Source organism: Astatotilapia calliptera, chromosome 9 (genome assembly GCF_964374335.1).
Source record: "Astatotilapia calliptera chromosome 9, fAstCal68.1, whole genome shotgun sequence".
In the NCBI taxonomy this organism is placed as follows: Eukaryota; Metazoa; Chordata; class Actinopteri; order Cichliformes; family Cichlidae; genus Astatotilapia; species Astatotilapia calliptera.
This window is the reverse complement of record NC_137430.1, coordinates 8773844-8797071: the sequence shown is the minus strand read 5'-3', so window position 1 is coordinate 8797071 and position 23228 is coordinate 8773844. Positions and strand designations below refer to the sequence as shown.

The following is a 23228-nucleotide window of genomic DNA, read 5'->3' as shown; positions in this document are numbered from 1 at the left end:
TTGCCTCATGAAATGGGCGATAGGAAAAGTTGGCTGCTCTGCTAAAGTGGGTTTCTCTCTTTGTGAAGTTAATGAATGCAACGGAAAAAGGTTTTGGCAGGTTGGTGTGCTGGTGCTTAGAGTCTTATAATAAAATCAGCACTTCTCTTGTTGGGAATTCACTCTTGTCTGTTATGCAGGGATTCAAGAGGTTCTGTTGGGGAAATATAGTAGTTGGGAGTTTAGAGTGGCTTAACTCTGATGAAGACTTCAAAATAAATTATGACTCTGAACAGAGTCCCAAAAAGAAGCCTCTCTGGTGTGTTCCCATTCTGGAACATCTAAAGTGTATATACGAGGAATGTTGAGTGAATCCTCTGCTGACCCTCTGCTTCTAATAAGCTGTTTTATTACAATACCACAGAGCACGTATGACCTTGTATGCCATACAGTGTGTGACCTTGTGCCTTCAATATTCGTCTCCTTTGGAGAAGGTGAACTTGCCCTTAATTGTGCGGCTGCGCCCCAAGGCGACCAAGTTCTTCATGAGAAAAACGATTCAGAGATGAGTCAGTTTTTTTATCACGTTGAATACGATGTGTTGGTTTTAATTGATAGAGAGAAGCAATAACTTGGTTGCTGGTTGTCAGACATCAAATGAAAGCCAGATTATAGTTTTATATAGGCACTATGTTTTGCTGGCACAAACAAAGACTGCAGCATGCTTTGACAGATCATAGATACAAGAGATTTTGAGTGGTTTGATTGATGTTGTTGGCTGTTACTTTTATACTCATCTATTTCGGCAGGATTGAAGCCAGAGGGGCTACAAAAACGAATACCTCTGGGTTTTCTTTTATCCCCGAGGTAAATTCCTGCATGCAATCCAATTAACTGGATTCCTTTTATCATATTAAAAAAAATTATAATTGCTGGTAGTGCTTTCACGCTCCGTGTACTGTAAATAGTCAGACAGAAACAAAGGTGTAGTTTACAAGATCATCCCAAAGCAAAAAGCTGCACTGTCATGAGTAGCCTGGTTATGGTTATGCACATTTTCAGCTCAGACACTGTGCTTCTGCAGATGAGTTGTAAATTCAGCTCGTCTGCTTTTGATGGCTGGCATGGGGTCTTTGCTCGGAGAACGTTGCTGATGAATATGTAAAGTTGCGGATTTATCTGTGCGGAGTAATTTCCTGCCCAGACATTTTTTCTGGTTACAGAACATGTTGTGGGATGATTAGTCTTGGACCATGAAATGGGGTCATTCGGTACAGGCTGAGGAAGTGCGGCTGAAAGACATGGGAACTATTTAAGAGTGAAGTCAGGGTCAGTCTTACTGTTTTCATGTGTTTGTCTTGACCTTTCGTTTGCTCACTGAACAGTGACCGATTTTCCCAGTGAAGGATGTTTCTGTAGGACGCTGACTCATCTCAACAATGAGTAGGAAAGACACTAAAGATCCTGATTGTGTTGTCGTACACTGATAACAGATGAGTTTCGGCTTGTCAGGCTAGGAGCATGCTAAGTTCCCACTGACAGGCCAACGGACTCACACCCTGTGATTAGGGATCAGTAATCATCTGAGGGAAGGAGACGGCCTACAAATAGCATCCGCTGTCTGCAAACAGATCCTCACATTCTCCAAAACGCTACAGTTTAAGAGGAATCGAGTGGGAGGACGGCTACTGCAGAGAGTTGTAGGAGTGCTGCTTCTGAATTCTAAAAACGTCTATGAGGTCAATAAGGTTTTGAATTTGTCTCTATTAAAATGGTGATGTAGTTGTGCTGTGGTAACATTTTTTCACTTTAATCAACATTCATGACTTAAATATGCAATCAAAAACTGTCAAGTATGCTTTTAGTTTCCATTTATTGATTTCTTTCGTCTCTTTCCTGGAGATCTCGTTGGCGTTTTCCCCTCCTCGTTGCTATTAAAGGCAGCGACTGTACACAACCCCAGGAGGAGGCTGAGTGGCAGTAGGTGTTGGGTATCTTAGATCACGTTACACCTGAGAGTTTGCTAAGTGGTGTATAACTGACAGAACAAGGCCTCTGGCTTGTTTGTGTTTCTAACACATTTGTGTGCTACTGAATTTGAATGCTGTTTTATAGTAAGGCTATAACCTCAGTGAAACTTTCTTACAAATTAATGTTTGTTTTTACTCCGGCATGTGTTGATGACATCCTAGAGAGAGTCGAGTGTGCGTATGTGTGTTGTTGTGTATGTATTGTGAGGTTTAAGTGAATGATCTGGTTTAGCCAGTTTCTCACTGTCAACCAAACAGATTTCCCAGCAACCCACCGCTTTGTAAATGAGGATCTCTCATCTGCAGTTTTCCCAAGAAAAATTCCAACCTGCATATTCTGGTTGATACTTGTCTATTTTTTGTTTTTTGGGTGGTTTTGTTTTTGTTTTTGTTTGGCTAAAACTAAGAAAAATCTATGTGAGCTAAAAAGCTTTGCCTATATGTTGATGTTTATAACAGTGATGGACTTTTTTATACTACATCAGTCCTGTGCTATTGCTAGCTTATTTTAAGATTTTAAATTTGAAGTCCTTATCAGAAATCACTCAGAGAGAAAAGGGAAGATGTGGAATCAATAAAAAAATACTTTGCTGTACCTGGATCTCACCATGTGGAACAGTGTTATCTGCGCTGATTGTTCCATCTTTTTAGCCCTGCGCCCTTCACCTTTACTGCCACCAATCAGAGATGCACATGTGCTCTAAAGTCAGGCCAGAACAATGCAATTTCACCCCCACCAGTGGCTCTTCTCTAACACCAAGCCTTCAACTGTGGTGGTCCTAAGCAAGATTGATGGCGTTGTCCTCCATCACTCTGGACATTAATGAGCGCAGCTTCAGTGAAAGCACTGGGTGGAGGAGGAGGAGGAGCAAAGGAGTTGCAGTCAATCACAGACAGAGATGCAGCGCCACTTGCATCACCTTTCACATCGCAGACTGTGCCAACTATGATGTGGTTCAAAGTTGGCTGGTTGGCTGGTATGGCTGGCGTCCATCCTTACACTTGTGCTGCTTTTGCTTTCGGTTGGACTGAAGTCAGCTTGTGTTATGACATGGCATCAGAGAGACAATACGACGGAACGAGAAAAATATGAACTGACAGTTGAATAAAATGAAGGGAAACTAGCTACAGGAAAAAAAAATCATGGCCTATTTGGAAAAATTGGTGATCTTCGCGTGTGAAGTTTTGAGTTGGTTTGGGGTCATCTTTAGCTAAATGACACCCCGTTGTCATGGAAACACCAAGAGAATGAGATGTGTTTTGAGGTTAATTTGAGGTACAGTCTTGTTTCAAGCATCGGCAAGTCTTCGGATTACCTCGAGTTGATGGGCGCACTGCATTTGTGTCTACGCGTGTGAACATTTCTACATTCCCCAATGTAATTGTGTCCTCAAGTCTTTCATCGATAAACACGTAGCTCATTAGATTTAACCTTGAAGGCAAAGCCCGGAGTGCTTTCTCTCAGCATCTCCTTTGTTCCCTCTCAACTGCTTCTCCTCCCTTTCCATCCTCTTGTCTTCTTTCCTTACCACCACCTTTCTCTTTTCCTTTGTCCTCCTTTTACACTCTTCCTATTCCCTTTCCTTGTGTGTGCTGCCTTCTCCACGCTTTGCCTTTTTGTAGCCTCTGCTTTTTGTTTTGTTCTTGTTTGGGTTTTTTCTCTCTCTCATTTCTTTCTCATGTCTTTCATTTTTGTCGCGGTTCACGGTCAAAAAGTTTGTCTTTCAAGAGGTGGCTACTTGCACAACATCCAAGTAATCATGATGAATTACACGATGCAGTTAACGCTCCAATTCATGCTCATTATCTGATTTTAAGTTGAGAACACATCAGACATTTGAAGAGATAAAAGCAAAACAGATAATGGTGGATCGTGCTGAGACATGATAATAAAGTGGTGCAAGAACAGGGTTTGAAGAGTGCATATTTAGTCTATTAGAAGACTGAAGAAATTAGACGAGAGAGACAGACTAGGTAGTAAAAAGGAAGGAGGAGCAGTGGCGTGATAGTTGAGACATGACACACTCTCTATTGTCCAGAGCTTCATTTCTTTCTGCTTATTTATTATTTATATAATGTACTTATTATTGTCCAGCTTCTGCTCCTGTGGCACCACGATCGAACCCATGCGAGCGAGCCATTTCTGCACTGTACTGATTCCCATGCTCCCTCGTTATGCTTTGCTCTCCACAGGCACTTCATTGGTTGTGGTTGCGTGTCCTAAAAGTTAAGCATAATGTAGTTACGCTTATGTCTGGAAGATGTCTGTTGCCAGGAGAATGGTAACATGGGAAAATCAGAAAATTATAAGGTAGAGAAAAAAGGGTGGCACATTATGTTTTTAAGGTTAGGGATTTCCCTCTATTACTTCTTCTTCTTCTTCCTTTTTAAACACTTTGTTACACAGAGTTTGGGCAGAGGAAAGATTTATATCATTTCTTTGTGTTGACAGCTATTGGCTTTTGAGTAGGAAGCCAGGACCTTTGCTGACAACATATGCATGCATACTTGCTCCTACACAAAAATGTGTTTTGTGGATGTTGGACGTTTGTTGGATGTCGTGAATCTGAAGGGCAGCCTTCAGACTGCATTCTAGTGCTGAGGTACAATTACCCTGACTGTTAACAAAACAGGAAACTTAACTTAGTATTGACAACACAATAACTAGTTTTACACAACAGCACTAGGGGAGTGCTGATAGTTTCTGTGAGCCAAGTGTCTCCGTGAGCCTTTGGCTTTAAATGCTGCTCACGCTGCCAAGCTTTGAAGACAGTGAACAGAAAAACGGTTGAGCAGCCATGTTTGTTTCCTCTTAGCCTTGTTACATCAAAATACAGAAGTGGACTGCGTTCATCCGGTGTCACATGTTCACACGCCGAAAGAAAGTGAAACCGGATCGGATTTGGTATTCGTGACATGTTGGCTGTGTTGCAGATTTGTCAGGATTAGAACTTAATCGCCTCCACCAAGCAGGTTATGTTTTTGGTAGCGTCTGGGTGCGTGTAATACAGTCTGTCAACACAAACAGCTCAAAAGGTTGAGATGAATTCTGATAAAAGTTGTCGAGTGGGATCATGTTAACAATTAAAATTCGTCTTAGGCCCACCAAGGTCTTCAAGGTCAACTTATTGGTTTATTGGTTAAAAACTGACAAAAAGCCTTAGAAACTATGATGCTGTGCTGTGTATTGTCAACATATAGAAAGTACAGTATAAAGATTTAAAGTTTGTCACATTTGACCTCTGACCTCTCCTTCAGGGTCTATAGATAATAATGCTATATAGAGCTCTTTAAAATATGTTTCTCACTGTCACTTTGTATTGACAGCATATAAGGAATAATAATCCGGATGTCACGTTATTTTGAACCTCTGACCTCTTCTTCAAGGCCAAATAAGATCACTTTCATCAAATGTCTTCTGACTTTAAAACAGTGATTAAAATGTTCTGCCTTTGTTTGTATTGGCAACATGGATTTCATAATGTTTTTGTTATGCACATTACAGGAACAGGAATATATGGAAAATACAACAATATCTCTTTAAACGTAAATACGTTCTGTATAAGCTTATCTCTTTCTGTATAAAGCAGTGAAGACTGTATGGTAGGCATCATCAAAGTGACATAGATGCAAAAGTGCATGTGCCAAGTAAGCTTTTGTCTGGATGCAAATAATGAAAGATGAAAAAACACTGCTTAATGTTTACAACAGAAAGAGAAGCATTCATTATCACACCACAATGGCCAACACTGTAGCAGACGAGTGTTTCGTGGTTTTTATTCTTTAAAAAGTGAAAACAGTAAGTATTGTATCACATCAATGGACGTGCTGATAGTGTTCGGTATTAGTCAGGCAAGTCCATCGTCTTTTAAATGTATTGGATAAAAGAGAGGAGCTTAGTCATGTTAAAACCCTGGTGTGGAGCTTTGATCTCTGCAGATGCTTCTTTGCACTACCTCACCACAGTATGATCATCCCGCCTTTGAAGCTACCGCTGCAAACACACCACCGCACATTTTTCAGAACCTCTTACCTCTGTCAGTTTGACTTTGGATTGAACATCGCATCAGCTAGTTGGTGCAATTTTCTCTGCAGGGGAAGTTTAAGTGGGGTTTCACACTGTATGGGTGTGTTTGTTTTCATAAAAACTCCAAGCCATTGCTCCTAGCCAAAGAGGCAAAACTCATGATTAATGAAAGAGCCACAGCTTTCAGTCTGAAACTACAGCAGAAGCATGAAGCTCCCATGTTTCAACATAACACCCTGCACATCGGATATGTAACCCATTTTATTTCAAGGTTCATGCAGTCTACTTAACCTCTTTTCCACCTCTCGTGTGCTTTTCTGTCCATCTGAACTATTGAACGCTTCCTCTGTCCTTGATCCGTTTCCTTTCTGCCTTCTCACTTTCTCTCCTATGTCTGACTGATGTTACCTCTTTTCAGCCTCGAGTGCCTTTCCTTTGTGTTGCCTGCTTCCTGTGCCCTATCAGTGAGAGTCCCCTAACTGCAAAGTACAAATCTTCCATCACTTACTGGAGTTTGAATCTTTGAAAATCCTGAAATTCTGGATAATTTCCCCGTTTGTCTGTGATGCTTTGGCTTGATTTCATTCATTTAGAAAAATGATTTCAAAATATGTCCAGTTCAAGACATCATGACTGTCCTAATAATGTACTGCTCTGTAGACTTTACATAATGTGTTCTGCCCGTATGAAAAGAAATGAGGCTCAGGTAAAAGCAATATCTCAGTCACAGTCGATGGTTTTTGTCATTTATATTAACTGATATGAGTTAATGTCCACGGGCTCTATCTCTGTGCTTGTTTTCACCTCAGACAATCTATAAGCTTCTTTCTTTCTTCATTGCTCGCCTGCATTACCTCCTACTATAAATCGGTTTCTTTTAAAAGTTTCCGGCATGTTTTTTTTTTCTTATAGTCTTTCTTAAACTTACACTACTTACTTTCAGGCTTATAACTATGACAAACACACAAAACTTCCACCTTTCTTTGTTTGTTTTGGTCCAATCAGTCACTTTTTATGGACCACAAATGCACACTATTAAAGAGCTTTGTTTGACAACTGGCAGGACATTAATAGAATGTGCAAGAATACTTGAAGCCCTGCTCCTTACAACTCCATAAACACATCTGGATTTTCTTTTTCCTTTTTCTCTTTAGGCAGCTCTTTGGTTCTTTGTTAACTTCTTCTGGATTTTGGTGTTTTGCTATACTGTGTACTCTCTATAGCTCAGACTGTCAGATGTTAAGGTTTGTGTACTTTGGGTGTTTGCCACAGTGATCCTTTAGAAAGTGCTTTTCATGAGCTTTCTCTGTCTTTGCCCTTTTTCCTGTGTCTGAAGCTACTGTGTTACTGTTGAATAAATGCATTTTATTGTGTTAAAATACTGCAGCTTGGGCTTTGTTTATATTAACAGGATTTTTCATGCTCAGAAAGGGGCTTTTAGGGGGGGACTATACGTGTAAGCACAATGATCTGTCTTTACTGTGTGCATGTCTCTGCAGTTTCCTGTTATTTCTGACAATTCGATTAAAAAATAAATAAAAAAGCAGTTTGTGTTTGAATGAATGAAACTTCAGCAAAAAAAAAGCTGGTTAAGACGTTTGTATTAAAATCTTGGGGATTTTCCACACCGTCTTTGGTAGATGCTTCATTCAAAATAATAAAGCGCTATACAAATACAAACCATTTACCATTTACCATAATATATTTTCAATGGCACTGATAGAAGATGCTGAATAAATAGTCTTTTTAGTTTAGGGGAAAACATGTCCCAAAATATCTTAGAGCCAGAGCTGTCTGTTGGTGAGCTTTTATTTTCTGAGATGATATTGGCCGACCTCAGATATATTCAAATATTGGTTTATTTTAATTTTTATGAACATGAAGCAGAAAATTATGCTTGAGGAAATGTACTTCTTACTTCTAGGCTGGACTGTTGCAAGTCATTATTATCAGTTTGTTCTAAAAACTTCCTGAAAAGCCTTCGTTTGATCTGAAATGCTCCAGTTAGGATACTGAGAGGAACTACAAGCAGCGAGCATATTTCTCCCATACTGACTTCTCTTCATTGGCTCCCTGTGGATTTAAAATCCCCCTCCGCACATACAAGTTCTTGAATAATCAGGATCCATCTTTTAAACACCTCATAGTACCATATCACCCCAACCAGAGCACATCCTTCTAAGGTTGCTTGTGGTTCCTAGGGTATTTTTAAAAGTGGAATGGGAGGCAGAGCCTTCAGCTTTTGGGCCCCTCTACTGTGGAACAGCTCCCAGTCTGGATTTGAGACAGACACTCTCTCTACTTTTAACCATTAGGGTTAAAACTTTACCTTTTGAGTTTTTCCTTTCCACTGTCACTCACTGCTTGCTCATAGGGGGTTGTTGGGGTTTTGTGTCTATTATTGCAGGGTCTTTACCTAATTTAGCTAATTTTGTGCCCAGCATTTGCAGTACAGATGTGGCTTGTGTGGTGCACTGTTTCAATATGTAAGACCAAAGAGCTGCCTCTCCCTCCTGCTGGCCTTCACATGCCAGGGATTTTAATGTTTGCTCTACATATGTTGTTCTTGAACCGACTGAGATTTTGACATATTTTCTTCTCTAAAAATCATATGAAAATGCAGATTACAGTCATATTCTGCATTCAGAAACTTGATACACGTATACAATGACTATTCCCCCGTATGGGCTGCCTGCACCCTGTTAAACGCCTGTTTCCATAACTGCTGTAGGTAGCTGTGAGCCGCAGTTTGACACTATGAGTTCTGAACTCTTAAATACTACGCAATAAGTGGCATATAATGATGTTTGTTCTACATTTAGATACAAGGCACCTCCTTCTTTAGCCACATAGACACAAATCTTTGAAAACACTACTCTCTGTGCTCCACATCTGCCGGCTGTGAAAGAGCTGTGTGTGCCGTGACATCGCCGCTGCGGGTTGTCTGTTCTCGGTGATTCACCCTGTGCTCTGTGTTTCTCTTGGCGCATATAGACGTCCCATCTGGTGAGCAAAACCTCTGGTCTTAGAACATAATAAACAAAAGTGTGCCAAAATTATGCTGACTGCTGTTTCTATAAGTAGACGAAGAGTGTTCAACGAATTGTACTGAAACAGCAGACCTCGATTTGCAGGGAATGCCCTGACTCGTGTACCTTCAGAGGGATTTTTTTGGCCAGTATTAGACATTGTTTTAGTAGAAACTTGCCAGCTTTAGTCTTTGCTTTGCTAGTTGAAAATGAAATTGCTTTATTTCAATTAACTTTCATGTATAAATGCATCTTTTTCTGTTGATGTCTGAACCTCGATGCATAGTCAATAATTAGTATTTCACATCTGCACCAAATGTGACTGGAACTGCTCTCAATCCAAGACTGAGCAGATGGCCTGCATGACACATCTCCCCCATGGCTCTGGTCCCCTACTGGGACCTGGAAGTGCACCATATTTCACGTTGGTACCAGGGCCCACAGTGACGTGCCCACCCAGCGCCCATATTACAGGGTCCACATGTGGCCCATAGTGCATTATCCCCACCAGCTGATATGAAATGTGGACCAGAAAATTGTTGTTTTGCAGTATATAGATAAGATGCAGTTTAACTTTAATCTTACTGATGTTTTGATTCGGTCATCTTCTCAGTGGGAAAAGACCCAGGGAAACCGTGTTAACAATAAAAACAATAAAAACAATAACACTAAAAACCAAAAAAAACCCCTGAAAACCATAAATTTCACACCTGTGCCTAAACTCGCGGCCTGGTACCAAACGACTCACGCACCGCTACCGGTCTGTGGCCCCGGGGGTTGGGGACTGCTGCTCAATGGGACCCAAAAGGCCAAATTTGTTATGGGCTCTTCATTGGCTAGCCTACATGAGCTCCACATGGGTTTTCTATGGGCAACCCACAGTGGGTTACCCACAAAACTGCTAGGTCCAATGTGCATTGGAATAGCTCACTGTGAAAACTCAAATAGGGGCCCCAAAGAATAAACCTGCTGTGGGCCCTGTGTGGGTACATGCACTTGGGGATCACATGGGGTAAGTGTGGGTTTGCCCTGACCACAAAGCCTGACATTTCATCCACAACTACCCACTGTGGACCCACATGGGCATGTTTGCTGGGTAGTGGCATTACCATTCACTTTAAAAGAGCGGGTGGTAATGCTACATCCCTACTTTAGGTTTAAAACCAGCAGGCATTATTTAACCATATTCTGTATAACAGTTTATATGCAATCAAATGTTTTAAAAGTCAAAAGATAAAATGTTCATGTTAGTGTTATGATAGATGTTAGACAGATTTTGTCTCTTGCCAAGTCATGGAGGTTTTCTGCCATGTCACACGTGTGTAAGGTACGTCCACGTGCGTTGCTAATAAGCCCTCTCTCAGATGGGCTGAAACTTGCTAGCTGCCCTATCAAGCTACCTGCCTGGCACTGCAGACAGACCGCTAATAAACATGCCAGTAAAAATGTGACGTGCTGATGCGAGCCAACATGTTAGCTTTAAGCACACACTCGTGTATTGTCTTTCTCACCGAATAAAAGGTTGGTGTTTATGACAGCTGAGCTTTTCTTATTTATCAGATATTACATTCAAATTGCTTCCTGTTCACTAATGAAGCCCTAACCTTCCTAAGCTGCTTTTTTACAGTCATAGGACTGGTTTAAAAAAGTCCCTCAAATGAATCGAGATGTTGTGTCATTAAACCACCGTCCTGCTTCTCAAACACTGCCACAGCCCGTCTGAAAATGGACTTTTATTATTGATGATAATTGGGTACAATTATTAAGCTGCACAATTGGATCCTCACATTATGCCTTTTTTTATTTGTTGGTGAAACCTTCACAGTGGCAGTTTCAGCTCATGCTGAGCCATGAGGCAGCATGTCTGATCTGCACAGACACACACACAAACACACACACACACCCCGACCTGCTTTTTTATGCAGACCAGATGCTCAGCTTTCCACGTTGCACTTAAAAGGGGTGATGGGATGCAGTTGTAGTCTTGGAGAAACAAGGCTTAGGGATCACAAACCCCCTACTCAAGCAAATCACACAGTGAGGGAAACTGCAGAGGTTTATCCAAACAGACTAATCAGAAAGAGCAGGTGTCATTTGACTAAATAATGGCCAGGCTTTTGACTTAAAGGTGCAGTAGGATATTTTTTTCTGGTTCCTTTCTTCTCCACAACTACAATATGAGACTCTAGAGAACTGATGGTAGTAGTACATGTGCATGCATATACATGGAGGCTTTCTGTGTCACTAGGCTGCAGAGTTTGCCTCAATACTGGACAGTCTGTAATCAGCTCAATCCCTTGCTAACCTCTTGATATTAGTGCTGACAATCTTTCAGTGCAGGGCAGAAAAACTGTGTAGTCAAAGATATCAATAATGCTGTTTATGCTTTTCAGCAGATCCGGCCAAAGAACTCATGTTGAAGAGAATATTTTAAAATGAAATTTGTTCAGTTTAAATGAAAGTTGCTTAGGCAACTAGGCGTTACACTTCTAAATGCACTTCTACTCTGTGTGTAACCTGCTATGTAGTTTCATTTAAGCTTAATGTGGTCTTTTTTTAGTGTAAAGTTGTGTTTAGAAAATTGTCAGACATGTGTAACTACTGAGCATCATCTTCTTCTCTCTTTTTTTTGTTCTCCTGATGTTTGACTTTAACCAATGCACAACTTTAAGTGTTACTTAAACAGGCATTCAAACAAAAGCTCACCCCTCCTGTTTGTTTGTGTCTCTGTGGGTAGCCAACCCTCTCTTTCTTGCTGCATCTGGGTGGAGTGCAATAAATACTTTAGGAAACAATGTTACATAAAAGAAACTTTTATGAACGTTTTGGAATTATCATGTCTGGAACTCCCTAAAATGTATACGTGAATATCCCTTAAACCTTAATTATACATGACAGTACTTCAAGTCATTTTGTTCATTTTGAGTTCTCTGAGTCATGCTGGATACAGTGGTTTGAATAATACTTTGCAGCAGGACTCCAGACTGTTCAGGTCTCCTTGCACGTGGACATTGGGTTATCATATTTCTCTCTGCGTTGTACTCTGGAAGCCGACATCAATAATGCACAGACCTTGTAGGTGACTTTGTCTCAGAGGAATACCAGAGTAAGACTTCCATCAGAGCGCTAGTTATTTATCCGACTGGAGTCTGCTTCCGCACAGACAGGCTGTAGGTAGCAACAGTTTTAACGCTGCGATTTTCCTCTTAGAGGCAATTGTTATGCCCTGTTCGGTCTATTTTAGTAAACCAAAACAAACCTGGTGAACTAAACTGGAAAATCAACCCCCACAGGAAAGGATTTGTCTCACCCCCCCCAAGTATAATGACAGCCAGCCAAATTAACCAGCGAGTCGATTCGAGTTGAAGAATGCTTTCGTAAACACCCAGTATTTAGCCCTGTGTGATTTAACAGTGTCAGCTCCACAGGGAAATTCTGACTGGACAACATGGACTGCAGAGCTGCCAGAAATATCTGTTAGTTTGCATATGAGGATGATTACACACCCTAATAGAAGTGACAGGAATCCACATTTATTCACTCTATCAGTAATCTTAGTATGTTTGGTGTTGATGAACCTTATGTAAGGATTGTGTTAGCTTTTCATTTGAGCACGTTCTTCAAGAGCTGCGTCCTTTGAGGCGTGTTTCAGCACCAACACACCCACTTCTCAGCCTTCATGACAGACAAGGACATGTTAATGATAAAAAGGCATTCCAGGCTATAGAATAAAGCGAAATGCACAGAAACAAAGATACTAAGCACCTCTGGAAACACCTTTTATTTCCATGCACTACATGTGACTAAGTCATGACAGTATCCCATTGCTGTTTTGTATCTTTTATTCTGCATTTGCTTTACTTTATCGTGACAGAAACAGTTAAAGTTCAGGGAAAGATAAGGAGGTGTGTGTGTGTGTGTGTGTGTGTGTGTGTGTGTGTGTGTGTGTGTGTGTGTGTGTGTGTGTGTGTGTGTGTGTGTGTGTGCAAGAGAAGCAGAAAGTGTGACAGTAATGTTTGTTAGTCACTGGGGAAAGCATGCTAACTATAAATCACAGCAGTTATTGTGCTACAGAGCCCAAACTGTAAGAGTTGAGAGGTTGAACCATTAGGCTCATTTAGTGATTCAAAGGGAGGTCTGTACCCCAGAGGTCAGAGGTCACTGCCTAATGCTCATAGACTATAAGCCCTTCGGTCAGAGAGTGAAAGGGTGGGGAATGTGTCGTCATCTTTTAATGAATTCCTGAGATTTTGGTGAGAAATATGTTTTTACACGATGCTCATCCCTTTAAAAAACAAAAACAAAGTGCTGTTAACTCCATTGTTCATAAATGACTTGCAGCGTGACAGAGTCAGGTTAATGTGTCTGAAATGTGTAACCAAGGGGCCGTTGTGGCTAAAATAAGCCTGAATACAGCTAAAGATGTGTTTATCTCAAAATTTACCCCACTGAGTGCTTACGGTAACCTTCCCAGATAAACCAACCAAATGGAAACTCGACCTGCCTTCCTTCCTTTACTCGTACAAGGACTGCAGTTTTGCTTCATTCTTACAGTTTTCTTTTCACTGAAGTGTTCATCTGCCTCAGGGTCATATTTGGCCTGCATATTTTATGATTATTATTCTCTTCTTTAGATTACTGCTAGGTCAAAAACAACCATAAAACATATTACACACAAATTCCAAAGGTTTAGTAAGATTTAGGGATTTTTTTTAAGCTATAGGCTCTTTCCTTTGGACTAGTCCTATGCCAAGCACAAATTAATGGCTCAGCATGGCAGACAAACAGATTTGCATGAGCACACTTCATTAGCTGAAGTCTTATTAGTCAAATGTTGTATCCCTGCTCAATTTGTGAAGAATCAGAATTTGACATGTGGTCTGTTTTGTTGAAGGAGTCATGCAGGCGCTATTTTTAAATGAAAGTTTCCTCCTCCACAAACAGACATGACTGGCTATGACACAACTTAGATACACGTCGACATCAGAAGACAGCGTGGTGGACAAGCAGTGAGCTACTAATATTAGGAACAAAGCATCACAATGTAACGTTTTGTTTTTATAAGGCTAACTAATCATGTGATTACACATCTACAGGGGGAAATAATTATTTGATTCCCTGCAGAATTTATAAGTTTGCTTACTTATAAAAAACTTACAGTTTTTCCTGCTAAGGGTAAAGAACGACTTCACTGCACCGAGGGACCAATGGATACTGTAAAACCTTGAATGAGAACCTCCTTCTCTCCTTCCATCAGCCAAAACACTGAAGACACGAAACATACTGCCAAGGCAACAAAGGATTGGCTGAAAAAGAAGCACATTAAGGTCACTGAGTAGCCTTGTCAGTCTCCAGACCTTCTGAAGCTAACCTAAAGGATTTCGAGAAGAGTCAGCCAGAATCCCTCCTGAGATGTGCACAAACCTGGTGTTCATTTCTTTGGAAATGAGCTAACTTTACAAATTCAGCATTTGTAAAATTTCCCTTACTGTATCTGTTTGGAGAATCATGATTCATAGAGCAGATCTCTTATGGCCAGCCCTTCTGCACAGCTTCGTCAAAGCATTCACTACAACTGTAATTGAATCATGGACTTAATATAAAGACAAAGATCAGAGTGAATAATGTTGCTGCAGAGCGATTTGTGTTTGAACGGCACCTGCAGAACTGTGATAAGATAATGAACGCACTGTTGTTCTTTTCTGTGACTCCTCTTTTTGGCAGCTGCTTGCATACTTTCATCACATCTCACTCACTTTCTCAGTTTACACAGCAGATGCCATCTTTAGCAGATAAGACACACGGTCACATTTCATTTGTCCCGTAAACTCTGGCTGTTTGTGGTTTGTGAAAATGCAACATCATACTTATGCCGCCTGTGAGGGATCTTCCCCAAATACTCCACATTCCCCAATGGAAAGTAATTAAAGTGTTGTTTGCATTTTTGGAGTTGTGGCATACAGAGCTATCCTACTTTCTAAGCTTATTTTGTGTGGCTAACGTGAACTGATGGTGGCTGACTTCAAAAACCTCTTACCACAATGTGATTTGAGCACTCAACCTTCTGGGCTGGAGTCAGATGTGCTATTGTTGCGCTACAAGGTCCTACTGCTGGCCAGGATATTTGAGAAGCCCATTTAGACGGTGACATTTCCCCCTGTGGGAATAGGAACACTTTCAGGAGCTAATGTAGCACTCATAAAACACACACAGGCACATGCTCCTTCTTTCCCACCCTCCCTCACCACGAGCTTCCTCCAGGGCACCAGTCTTTGTGTGGTCTTTGACAGGAACAGGCAATTCACTTCAGCACAAAGACACAGATAGAGGGGTGAAGAAAGCTATTGTCTGGACTTATGTCACAAGTGTGTGGGGGTGTGTGTGCTTGTGACACAGACAACAAACAGCCTCTGTGTTTTCTGTCTCTCACCTTTTTAGGCTGAATCTCAGAAGGAGATATCTGATCGGTGTAGGGTGGCGGCATGTCACTCATTGTGTGGGTGAATAAAGATCAAAAGTGGTTAATCAGGGCACTGGGACAGGCGCTCAATGCAATATTCATGTGTTGACATCTGATTAAAGCACAAAAATTAAGCAAATTTGTGTTTGGTTGATTATTTCTTTGCTTTAACAATTTGAAAGTCTGTTTATTTCCCCTTAAATTTGGCTACGTTAGTTGAGCAGCAAAGTTGAGTGTGTGGGTTGCCAAACTGCTTTTTCTGCTTTTTGATTTGTTTTGAGCTTCTGATACCCCAGGTGCTGATAATCAGGTGCCAGATTGGGCCCTGATTATTACTGATGCTCAATTCTGCCCATGAGAATGCACAGAGAACGCTTTGCTGATTGGTGCACTAATAGGGTAACAGCTTTTGATGGAGGCAGTGTGGTGGTGTGTGGCGGTATTTCCTTCATGGGAAAAAGCAAGGCTTGTCATCACTGGAGGTGATTTCAATGCAGAAAGTTATCCTGATGAGATTCCGCAATCAGTGGCAATCCCATATTTCCGCAATCTAGGAGTGAACGCTATCCTCCTAGATGACACGGCTTACACCCACAGAGCAAGGTTCATCAATGAATTTGGGAGTGGAGAAGATGGAGTTGCCTGTCTTGACCTCAACCTCAGTGAACACTTGTGGGATCAGCTTGAGCGTGCCGTTCGTGCCTGAGTGACCAACACAACCACACTGGCTTACTCGAGCAAATGCTGGTTACAGAATGGGGTGCCATCCCCCATGACCAAGCTGGTGACCAGCATCAGGAGTGATCAGACTTCCGTTTTGGCTAGAGACAAACTTAAAACAGGAATATTTGGTGTATCATGGTAGCTTAAGGCATTCAAAACAGGAAAACAAATCAACCTCGCCTGGATTTTACCATTTTGACAAATTCAGGTGGTTTTTGAAAGATGAGGATTACAATATAACCAACAATTACAAAATAAGTATAATGGGCCTATAAATCTTGGTCAGTAATGAGTTTTATTGCCAAGAAGCCTTGTTACAAGAAATCGATCAAAATACATTTTCTTACTATTTGTAAGTTGTTGTTTTTTTTTACCTAAGTATAAAAAAAAGTCTTTTAAACCTTGGAGTCTCCTCCTCGACAAAACAGGGATCATGTTTAAATCCTGTTGTTCTTATGAAAGTTGATTAGCAGGTCGGGCCTATTTTTTTCGTTATTTTTACTTTGCTACATTGTATCATTAAAGTGAAACTGAAAACCCTGTGCTTTCCCCAAATGTTGGTTTTGGCAGTGCTGCCTAAAGAAAGTTCATGGTTCTCCTCATTCTGTAGTGTAACTTCCTTTTCACGGGTTCTTGACTCTAGTGACAGTAATTTAGAGACTTACTGAGGAAACATTTAAACATTAGGTGATAGTATTACTGTAATACAATAATGCCAGCAATGCCTGGTGTTAAAGTTCCCAAGTGTTTACAGTATGTTGAAATACCTGTCAGGTGTCATATTTATGAGTTTCATCTGGCATCTTGTGGTTTCAGTGTGACCTGTTGATCCCACAGACTATCAAAGTATGTGCATCATAATCCTAGTTCTATTATAAAATGATGAAGGACAGTGAAGGGCTTCAGGTTCGTTTGTTCATGACTTACGTGTACCCTTGAAGCCTTTTGTCTTCAACCTCAGACTGTGCAACACTGGAAAAAAGACGTCACACTTCCCAAGACAGCGATGTAACATGCAACCATTCAACACATGATACACAGGTTTCTACAAGTTAATAATAATCTTACCTGTTTGCATTTTTCACTGTGCTTTTTGTTGACATACATGCCTCAGATTTCACAAGGAGAACAGAGGTTGGACACAGTGGCAAAAGTGAAGTTACTGCGACTGGGCAATGAACTTGCAATCTAGTCTGCTATCAGTTTGTGATTGAATGAGGTCAAGTTGGTAATTGCATCCAATCTGTTGGAGATAATATGGTGATTAACTGTGATAAATTGGTGGAAATAACAAACATGCTGCTGTCTGTTGCAAATCTTTTACCGTCTAAATACACAGATTAAAGCGAGATTCACATTGACTGCTTAGATTCAGAATCCACCCAGAACCTCATGGATGTGAAGCAGGAATTCAGAAAGTCATCCACAAAAAAACTGCAGAATGGCAATTTAACTTATGACGTAGGTGCTCACCAGCCTTGTACTGATATGCAAACATAACTCGAATACAACCAGTTCAGTCAGATCACCTATTGCAAAGAGATTTGTTGCAGAAAAACTTTGCTAATTGGTGCAGACTGACTTGGGTTGATTGCAACACGTTGGTACTCTTGGCAGCCCGTCTGTGTTTCTGAATTGGGTGGCAAACCTTTGCCAATCTATCTGAGAGTGATTACAGTCAGTCTAACCCGGACCATCATTGTTTGGAAAGAGTTTGTTTCTCACCAGATGAACTGTGCAATCACCCTGTGACTGAAAGTTATAGAAAGCTTACCGCCTTACAGTCCGTAAATGTTTGGGAACCGGGAAGACCAGTTGCCTTTTGGAAGAGAAAAGTTGTCCCATTCTGATTGTATAGAAAATTTAGCTGCTTAACAGGCCTGTTTTTAAATGGGATATACATAATAAAACTGCTTTGCTCAAGTACATAGTGGATTACTAGTGGTTCGCTTACAGAAGGTCCATGATGGCATACCAGTTTACTGCATACCAGTTTACTGCATACCAGTCTTTACACTTTAAGTAACTGTTTGTTTTTCCATTAGAGGTAAAAAGAGAACACAGAAAATCTTAAGTATAAGTGATGGCGTTTAAGGGAAGGCTCACGAAAAGCTCAGTGGCATGACAGATCGTTGACACTGTCAGACATCATTAAAGGAAAAATAACAGGGTGTTTAAATCCAAATACGTCAGTACCACGCTCAAGTTGCTAATGCGGTGCTGTATATTCTCAGCTGTGGCGCAGGGCTGCAGAAGGAAAGAAGAGAAGTAATACTAAGAAGTAGGTTAAACAGGGGATTTCACCATTTAGTTGTGGGTTGTGTTTTTTTTCGTGAGCTGAACGGTTAACATGACCAGCCGTGTCTTCTTAAGAGCTCTCACTGCTTACATGTAGGTAAGCAGTGAGGCCATCTCATGGAGTTTAGCTGAGATCGAAGTATTTACACCAAACCCTTTTTAAAACACAGATTTAAGAGATGTGGCTCTGATGAACCAAAGAACAGTGATGCAAGGCTGGAGTGTATCTGTAAGTAAAATCTGAATTGCTTGTCTGACTTTTCCTCATCACTTCAGAGTATTTCTGGAATTAAGTTGTGCGGCTGAGCTTCTCTCAGAATTATGTTTCTTCCCCATAATCTTATCTGAGCAACAAGTCTGGAACAGTACAAGCAGCATGACAACATTTCAACATTTTTTCTTTATTGCTCTGTAATGCTGGCAGCCAGTTTGTGTTTTGTAATTGCTTTTATTGTTATACTATTACATAAGGATTAATTTTAAACACAGTCCATATATACATTTATATTTGCTTTCTGTAATGGCTAACTGATTTTACTGTGTTGGACATTAATAAAATAGCAACTATCTTCTGAAGCCTTCACGTATTTTTGTCTTGTCATTTGGAAGCAACTCGATGAACTCGCCATCTTTTCCCTTTTAATAACCTCAAAAGGAAGGAAAAATACCACACAGTCATTCCCCTCACGATTTGGACCATTTTCCCTGGTGTACCGCACTGGAGCTCAGTACAACAAGGATGTGCATGAAGGAATTTAACCACAGTCCTTAAGACAGCTCAGTTTGGAGGGAATGCATAAGTGGGGAAGCGGAGAGAAGGAAATGGTGAGAACAAAATCCAGACAAAAGAGTTAGAAGATTCTTTCATAACGCAGCGAAGGAGGAAGGACGATCACTGGGCTCTGTGGTTTCTCCTTACCCTCCTGACTGAATGAGCTATCATGCTCTAGTACTTGTAGGCTATGAACTGGGCAAAGCCAAAATGTGGGAGGATGACACAGATCAAAGAAGACAAATAAAGCTTTTGATTTCAAAGTAAGCTAAACCAGTACAGATAAACATGAAATCTTCCATCAGGTTGTTTGTACACAAACCCGCAGTCATGTCATGTGAAGCTGTTTTACATAGCTTGTTTCCATGTCAGCCTACACAGTGCTGTACAGACAAAATGAGGTAACTACATTTGCCAAGCTTTAAATTGCCAAAAACCATAGGAATGCATAATAATTGTTAAAACTGCTGAATCAAGGTCAAAATCAAGTAGTGCAGTAACTGAGTTCTTCTTGAGACATCTGCCTAGCTAGCTAAAGCTTGGCAGTTAAAGCTAAAACTAACATAAATCTAAGGTGCCTGCCCAACACGTGGCACCGAAACGGCTTCAGTGCACCCTGGCGTTGATTCTCCACGCGTCTGGAAGTCTCTCAGAGCAAATGCACGTTTCGCCATTCTTCCAAAAGATTTTCCCTCATTTCGTGTTTTGATGATTGTAGTTTTAGAGGATGGTGGAGCTGCCAAACACCAAATCTTCTGTATTTCTATCAATGCTCTGTGCACAGATGTTGTATTTCATTAAATTGTGGAGCATAATGAAACAGCAGTTTTTTACTAGTTGAAAAGAAAGCTGAAAGAACAAGTGTTCCTTTTCTTTTAGGTATTAGTTTTACTTCGGACTGAAAAAAACTTAAAATAGAAACATTATAAATATACAATTTTTCATCCAGCTTGAAATTTAGTCCCTGTTCTCGACTTAACTGCTTCTATAATTCTTCTTATGCAGTGAATAGTGCAGGAGAAGTGGTCTGCATTTGAAAAAGGCATAATAATATTAATAGTTAGGAATAATCTGAGTTTAGTATTGCTTTTCTCTGAATGGGGGCCACGGTTGTCCCTGCCGTGGTCTGCTTGCGGCTCTCATGCTGGAGGGCCTCTGGAGGACTGGGCCCTGAGTCTCCTCCATGCCTGCTTCAGGTCCTGGGGTGCGGGGTTGTGGCTCCACACACCCACTGTTAGACACTACTGGAGAGACCTTAGGAACACCTGTGTACCCACAGGCACACTTTCTTGTGCTACTGCTGGATGTAAAAATATCTTGTAATATTGGTTACTTTTTTAACTCTTTCTTTCTTTCCTTCCATCCTTCCTTCCTTCCTTCCTTCCTTCCTTCCTTCCTTCCTTCCTTCCTTCCTTCTTTCTTTCCTTCCTTCCTTCCCGGTGTTGTCCGTTAGGTTGTATAACCCAAAATAAAAATGCTAATGAATGCTATCTGACTGTCAAGTGCACAGTTATAGTGAATGCTGTAATGCTCCACTTTTGGGGCTTTCAGACAACAATTCTGACTCATACTCTCGGACAGGACAAAGTGAAGAAAAGGAAAAACAACAAAAAACAAACCAAAAAAGCAAGCAGGATTATATTGCTGTTTTATCGGGTTCTTTGTTTACATACTGATATCCTGCAAAAATATTTTAAAATATGCAAACAAGGGCAATGTTTTTTTTTTTAATTCATTGACTGGAAAGAGGGTGGATGATCCTTGTCAATCACATGCATTCCCTTTTCTACATCGACATGAAAAATTATGTGAGCCATATGCTTAGTTTGCAGGCCATCCAGCAGGGGATTATAATTTTTCATAACCGCTATCATGATGTCAATCCATAACTATGTCAGAGCTCCTGTGTGCCAGCTGACTGGATCATGATATGAACCACATGGCGATCAGATCAGCTGATTGCTACAGTCACAAGCTCCTAATTCATTTGGTTTGGGAATCATATTATAATATATATGGCTTTACGTACATAATGCTACAAATCCTGATTGTATATGGTACAAATCGAGGTGATCTCTTTACACAGATTATACTTTAACTCCTTTTTTTTTCTCCTCTCCTAGGACCCCAGCTACTGGGTTCAGGTGAACAGGTTGGAACATGGCGATGGTGGTATTTTGGACCAGGATGATATGCTGTGCGATGTGGTGGATGACAAAGATAGGGTGAGTCGAAGTCGGTGTTAGATTGCGAGAAAGAATATGTTTGCATAGCTGATTGCACATTGTATTTGTTTATTTGCCACACTGTCCTGTTATTCTATCTCTTCTCATTTTCATTCAGCCTTTCCTTGTAGGCAGAAAAAAGTATTATCTGAACTCTAAAATGTTTGTGCATAAAGCCTTGGCTGTACCACAAAGGTTTCACTGACATGTGCTTATGATTACACCTGACTGTTTTTGCTGTCACCGTTGCTTAAACCTTGCAGAGCAGTAAACTGCTCACCGTGTTCTCTGCTTAATCAGTTCAGCCTGTTGGAAGTACTCTGCAGATTTCATATTTGCAGACTGTTTTACATTCAAGGCTCCACTTTGTGTGCAAGGAGGCACTGTATTTCTGTGTTTACTGATATTCAGTGCATCCAGGAAGCATTCACTTCTTCCACATTTTGTTCTGTTACAGCCTTATTCCAAAATGGGTTACATTATTTTTCACCTCAGAATACTGCACACAATACCCCATACTGACAAAGTGAAAAAAAAATTGCATGGAATTCTTGCAAAGTTATTTAAAAACCAAAACAGGAAACATGTAACATGCACAGAAGTATTAACAGCCTTTTCCATAACACTCACATTTGAGCTCAGGTGCATCCTGTGTGCACTGATCACCTATCAGATGTTTGGTAAATTCAGTTGATTGGCAGTGTTAGCTATGGAACCTAATGTATAAAGTCTCATAGTTAAGAGTGCATGTGAGAGCACAAACCAAGCCATGAAGTCCAAGGAATTGTCTATAGGCCACCAGAAGGACTCCAGGCCAGAGTAGAGAAACTACAGCCTCTGGCCTGATTAAACAAATTGAACTTTTTTTTTGGATGAATGCGAAACGTAATGTCTAGAAAGGGAACCTGCTTGATGCCATCTCTACAGTGAAGCATAGTGGTGGCAGCGTCATGCTGTGGGGATGCTATGCAGCGGCAGGATCTGGAAGACTCGTCAGTGTCAAGGGAGAGATCAATGCTGCCTTGATGATAATCTGCTCCAGAGTGCTCTAGACCTCAGACTGAAGGTTTATCTTGCAACAAGACAATGACCCAAACCACACAGCCAAGATAACGAAGGAGTGGCTTTGGGACCACTCTGTATGTTGAACCCTGTTGAACATCTCTGGAGAGATTTGAGAATGGTTGGCTATGCACTGAAACTCGGGAGGGTCTGCAAAGAAGAATGGAAGAAACTACCCAAAAACAGGTGTGCCAAGCTTGTAGCATCATGTTCAAAGGTGCTTCAACAAAGTATTGAGCAAAGGCTGTAAATGCTTATGTACTTCTTATTTTACTGTGTTTCAGTTTTAATATATTTACTAGAATTTCAAGCACAGTGAAACAAGTGAAGCCCTGTGAATTCTTACCGGATGCACTGGGAGATTGTGTGGGCAAAATCTATGAGGCTTTATGACATCACACTACCCACCCCTCCCCACCCACTAGACAAGTGTAAACGATTACCCACAGCCCCACTGCCTCCTTCCCATGGGAACAGTGCTGGCTACACCTGAGTCACTAGCTCTTTGGCTTTAATGTGTGCCATAAAAATCACCACTTTTCAGGTCATTTCAATTATTAAATGAAATCATATTGCAAGCAGGTGCAGATGGTTAGTAATTCAAAATCATTTAAAATATATTC

The 23228-nt window shown here is 40.8% G+C and overlaps 1 protein-coding gene across 3 annotated transcripts in view; it reads left to right on the top strand.

Annotated features, from left to right (window-relative positions):
• Nucleotides 1-23228, top strand: part of LOC113028738 (partitioning defective 3 homolog) — a 352394-nt gene that overhangs the window by 14613 nt on the left and 314553 nt on the right. For all 3 annotated transcript variants that reach the window (XM_080305923.1, XM_026179154.2, XM_080305924.1), the window contains exon 2: nt 21442-21543. In XM_080305923.1, coding sequence (XP_080162049.1) covers nt 21442-21543 — 102 coding nt within the window. The remainder of the gene's footprint in view (nt 1-21441; nt 21544-23228) is intronic.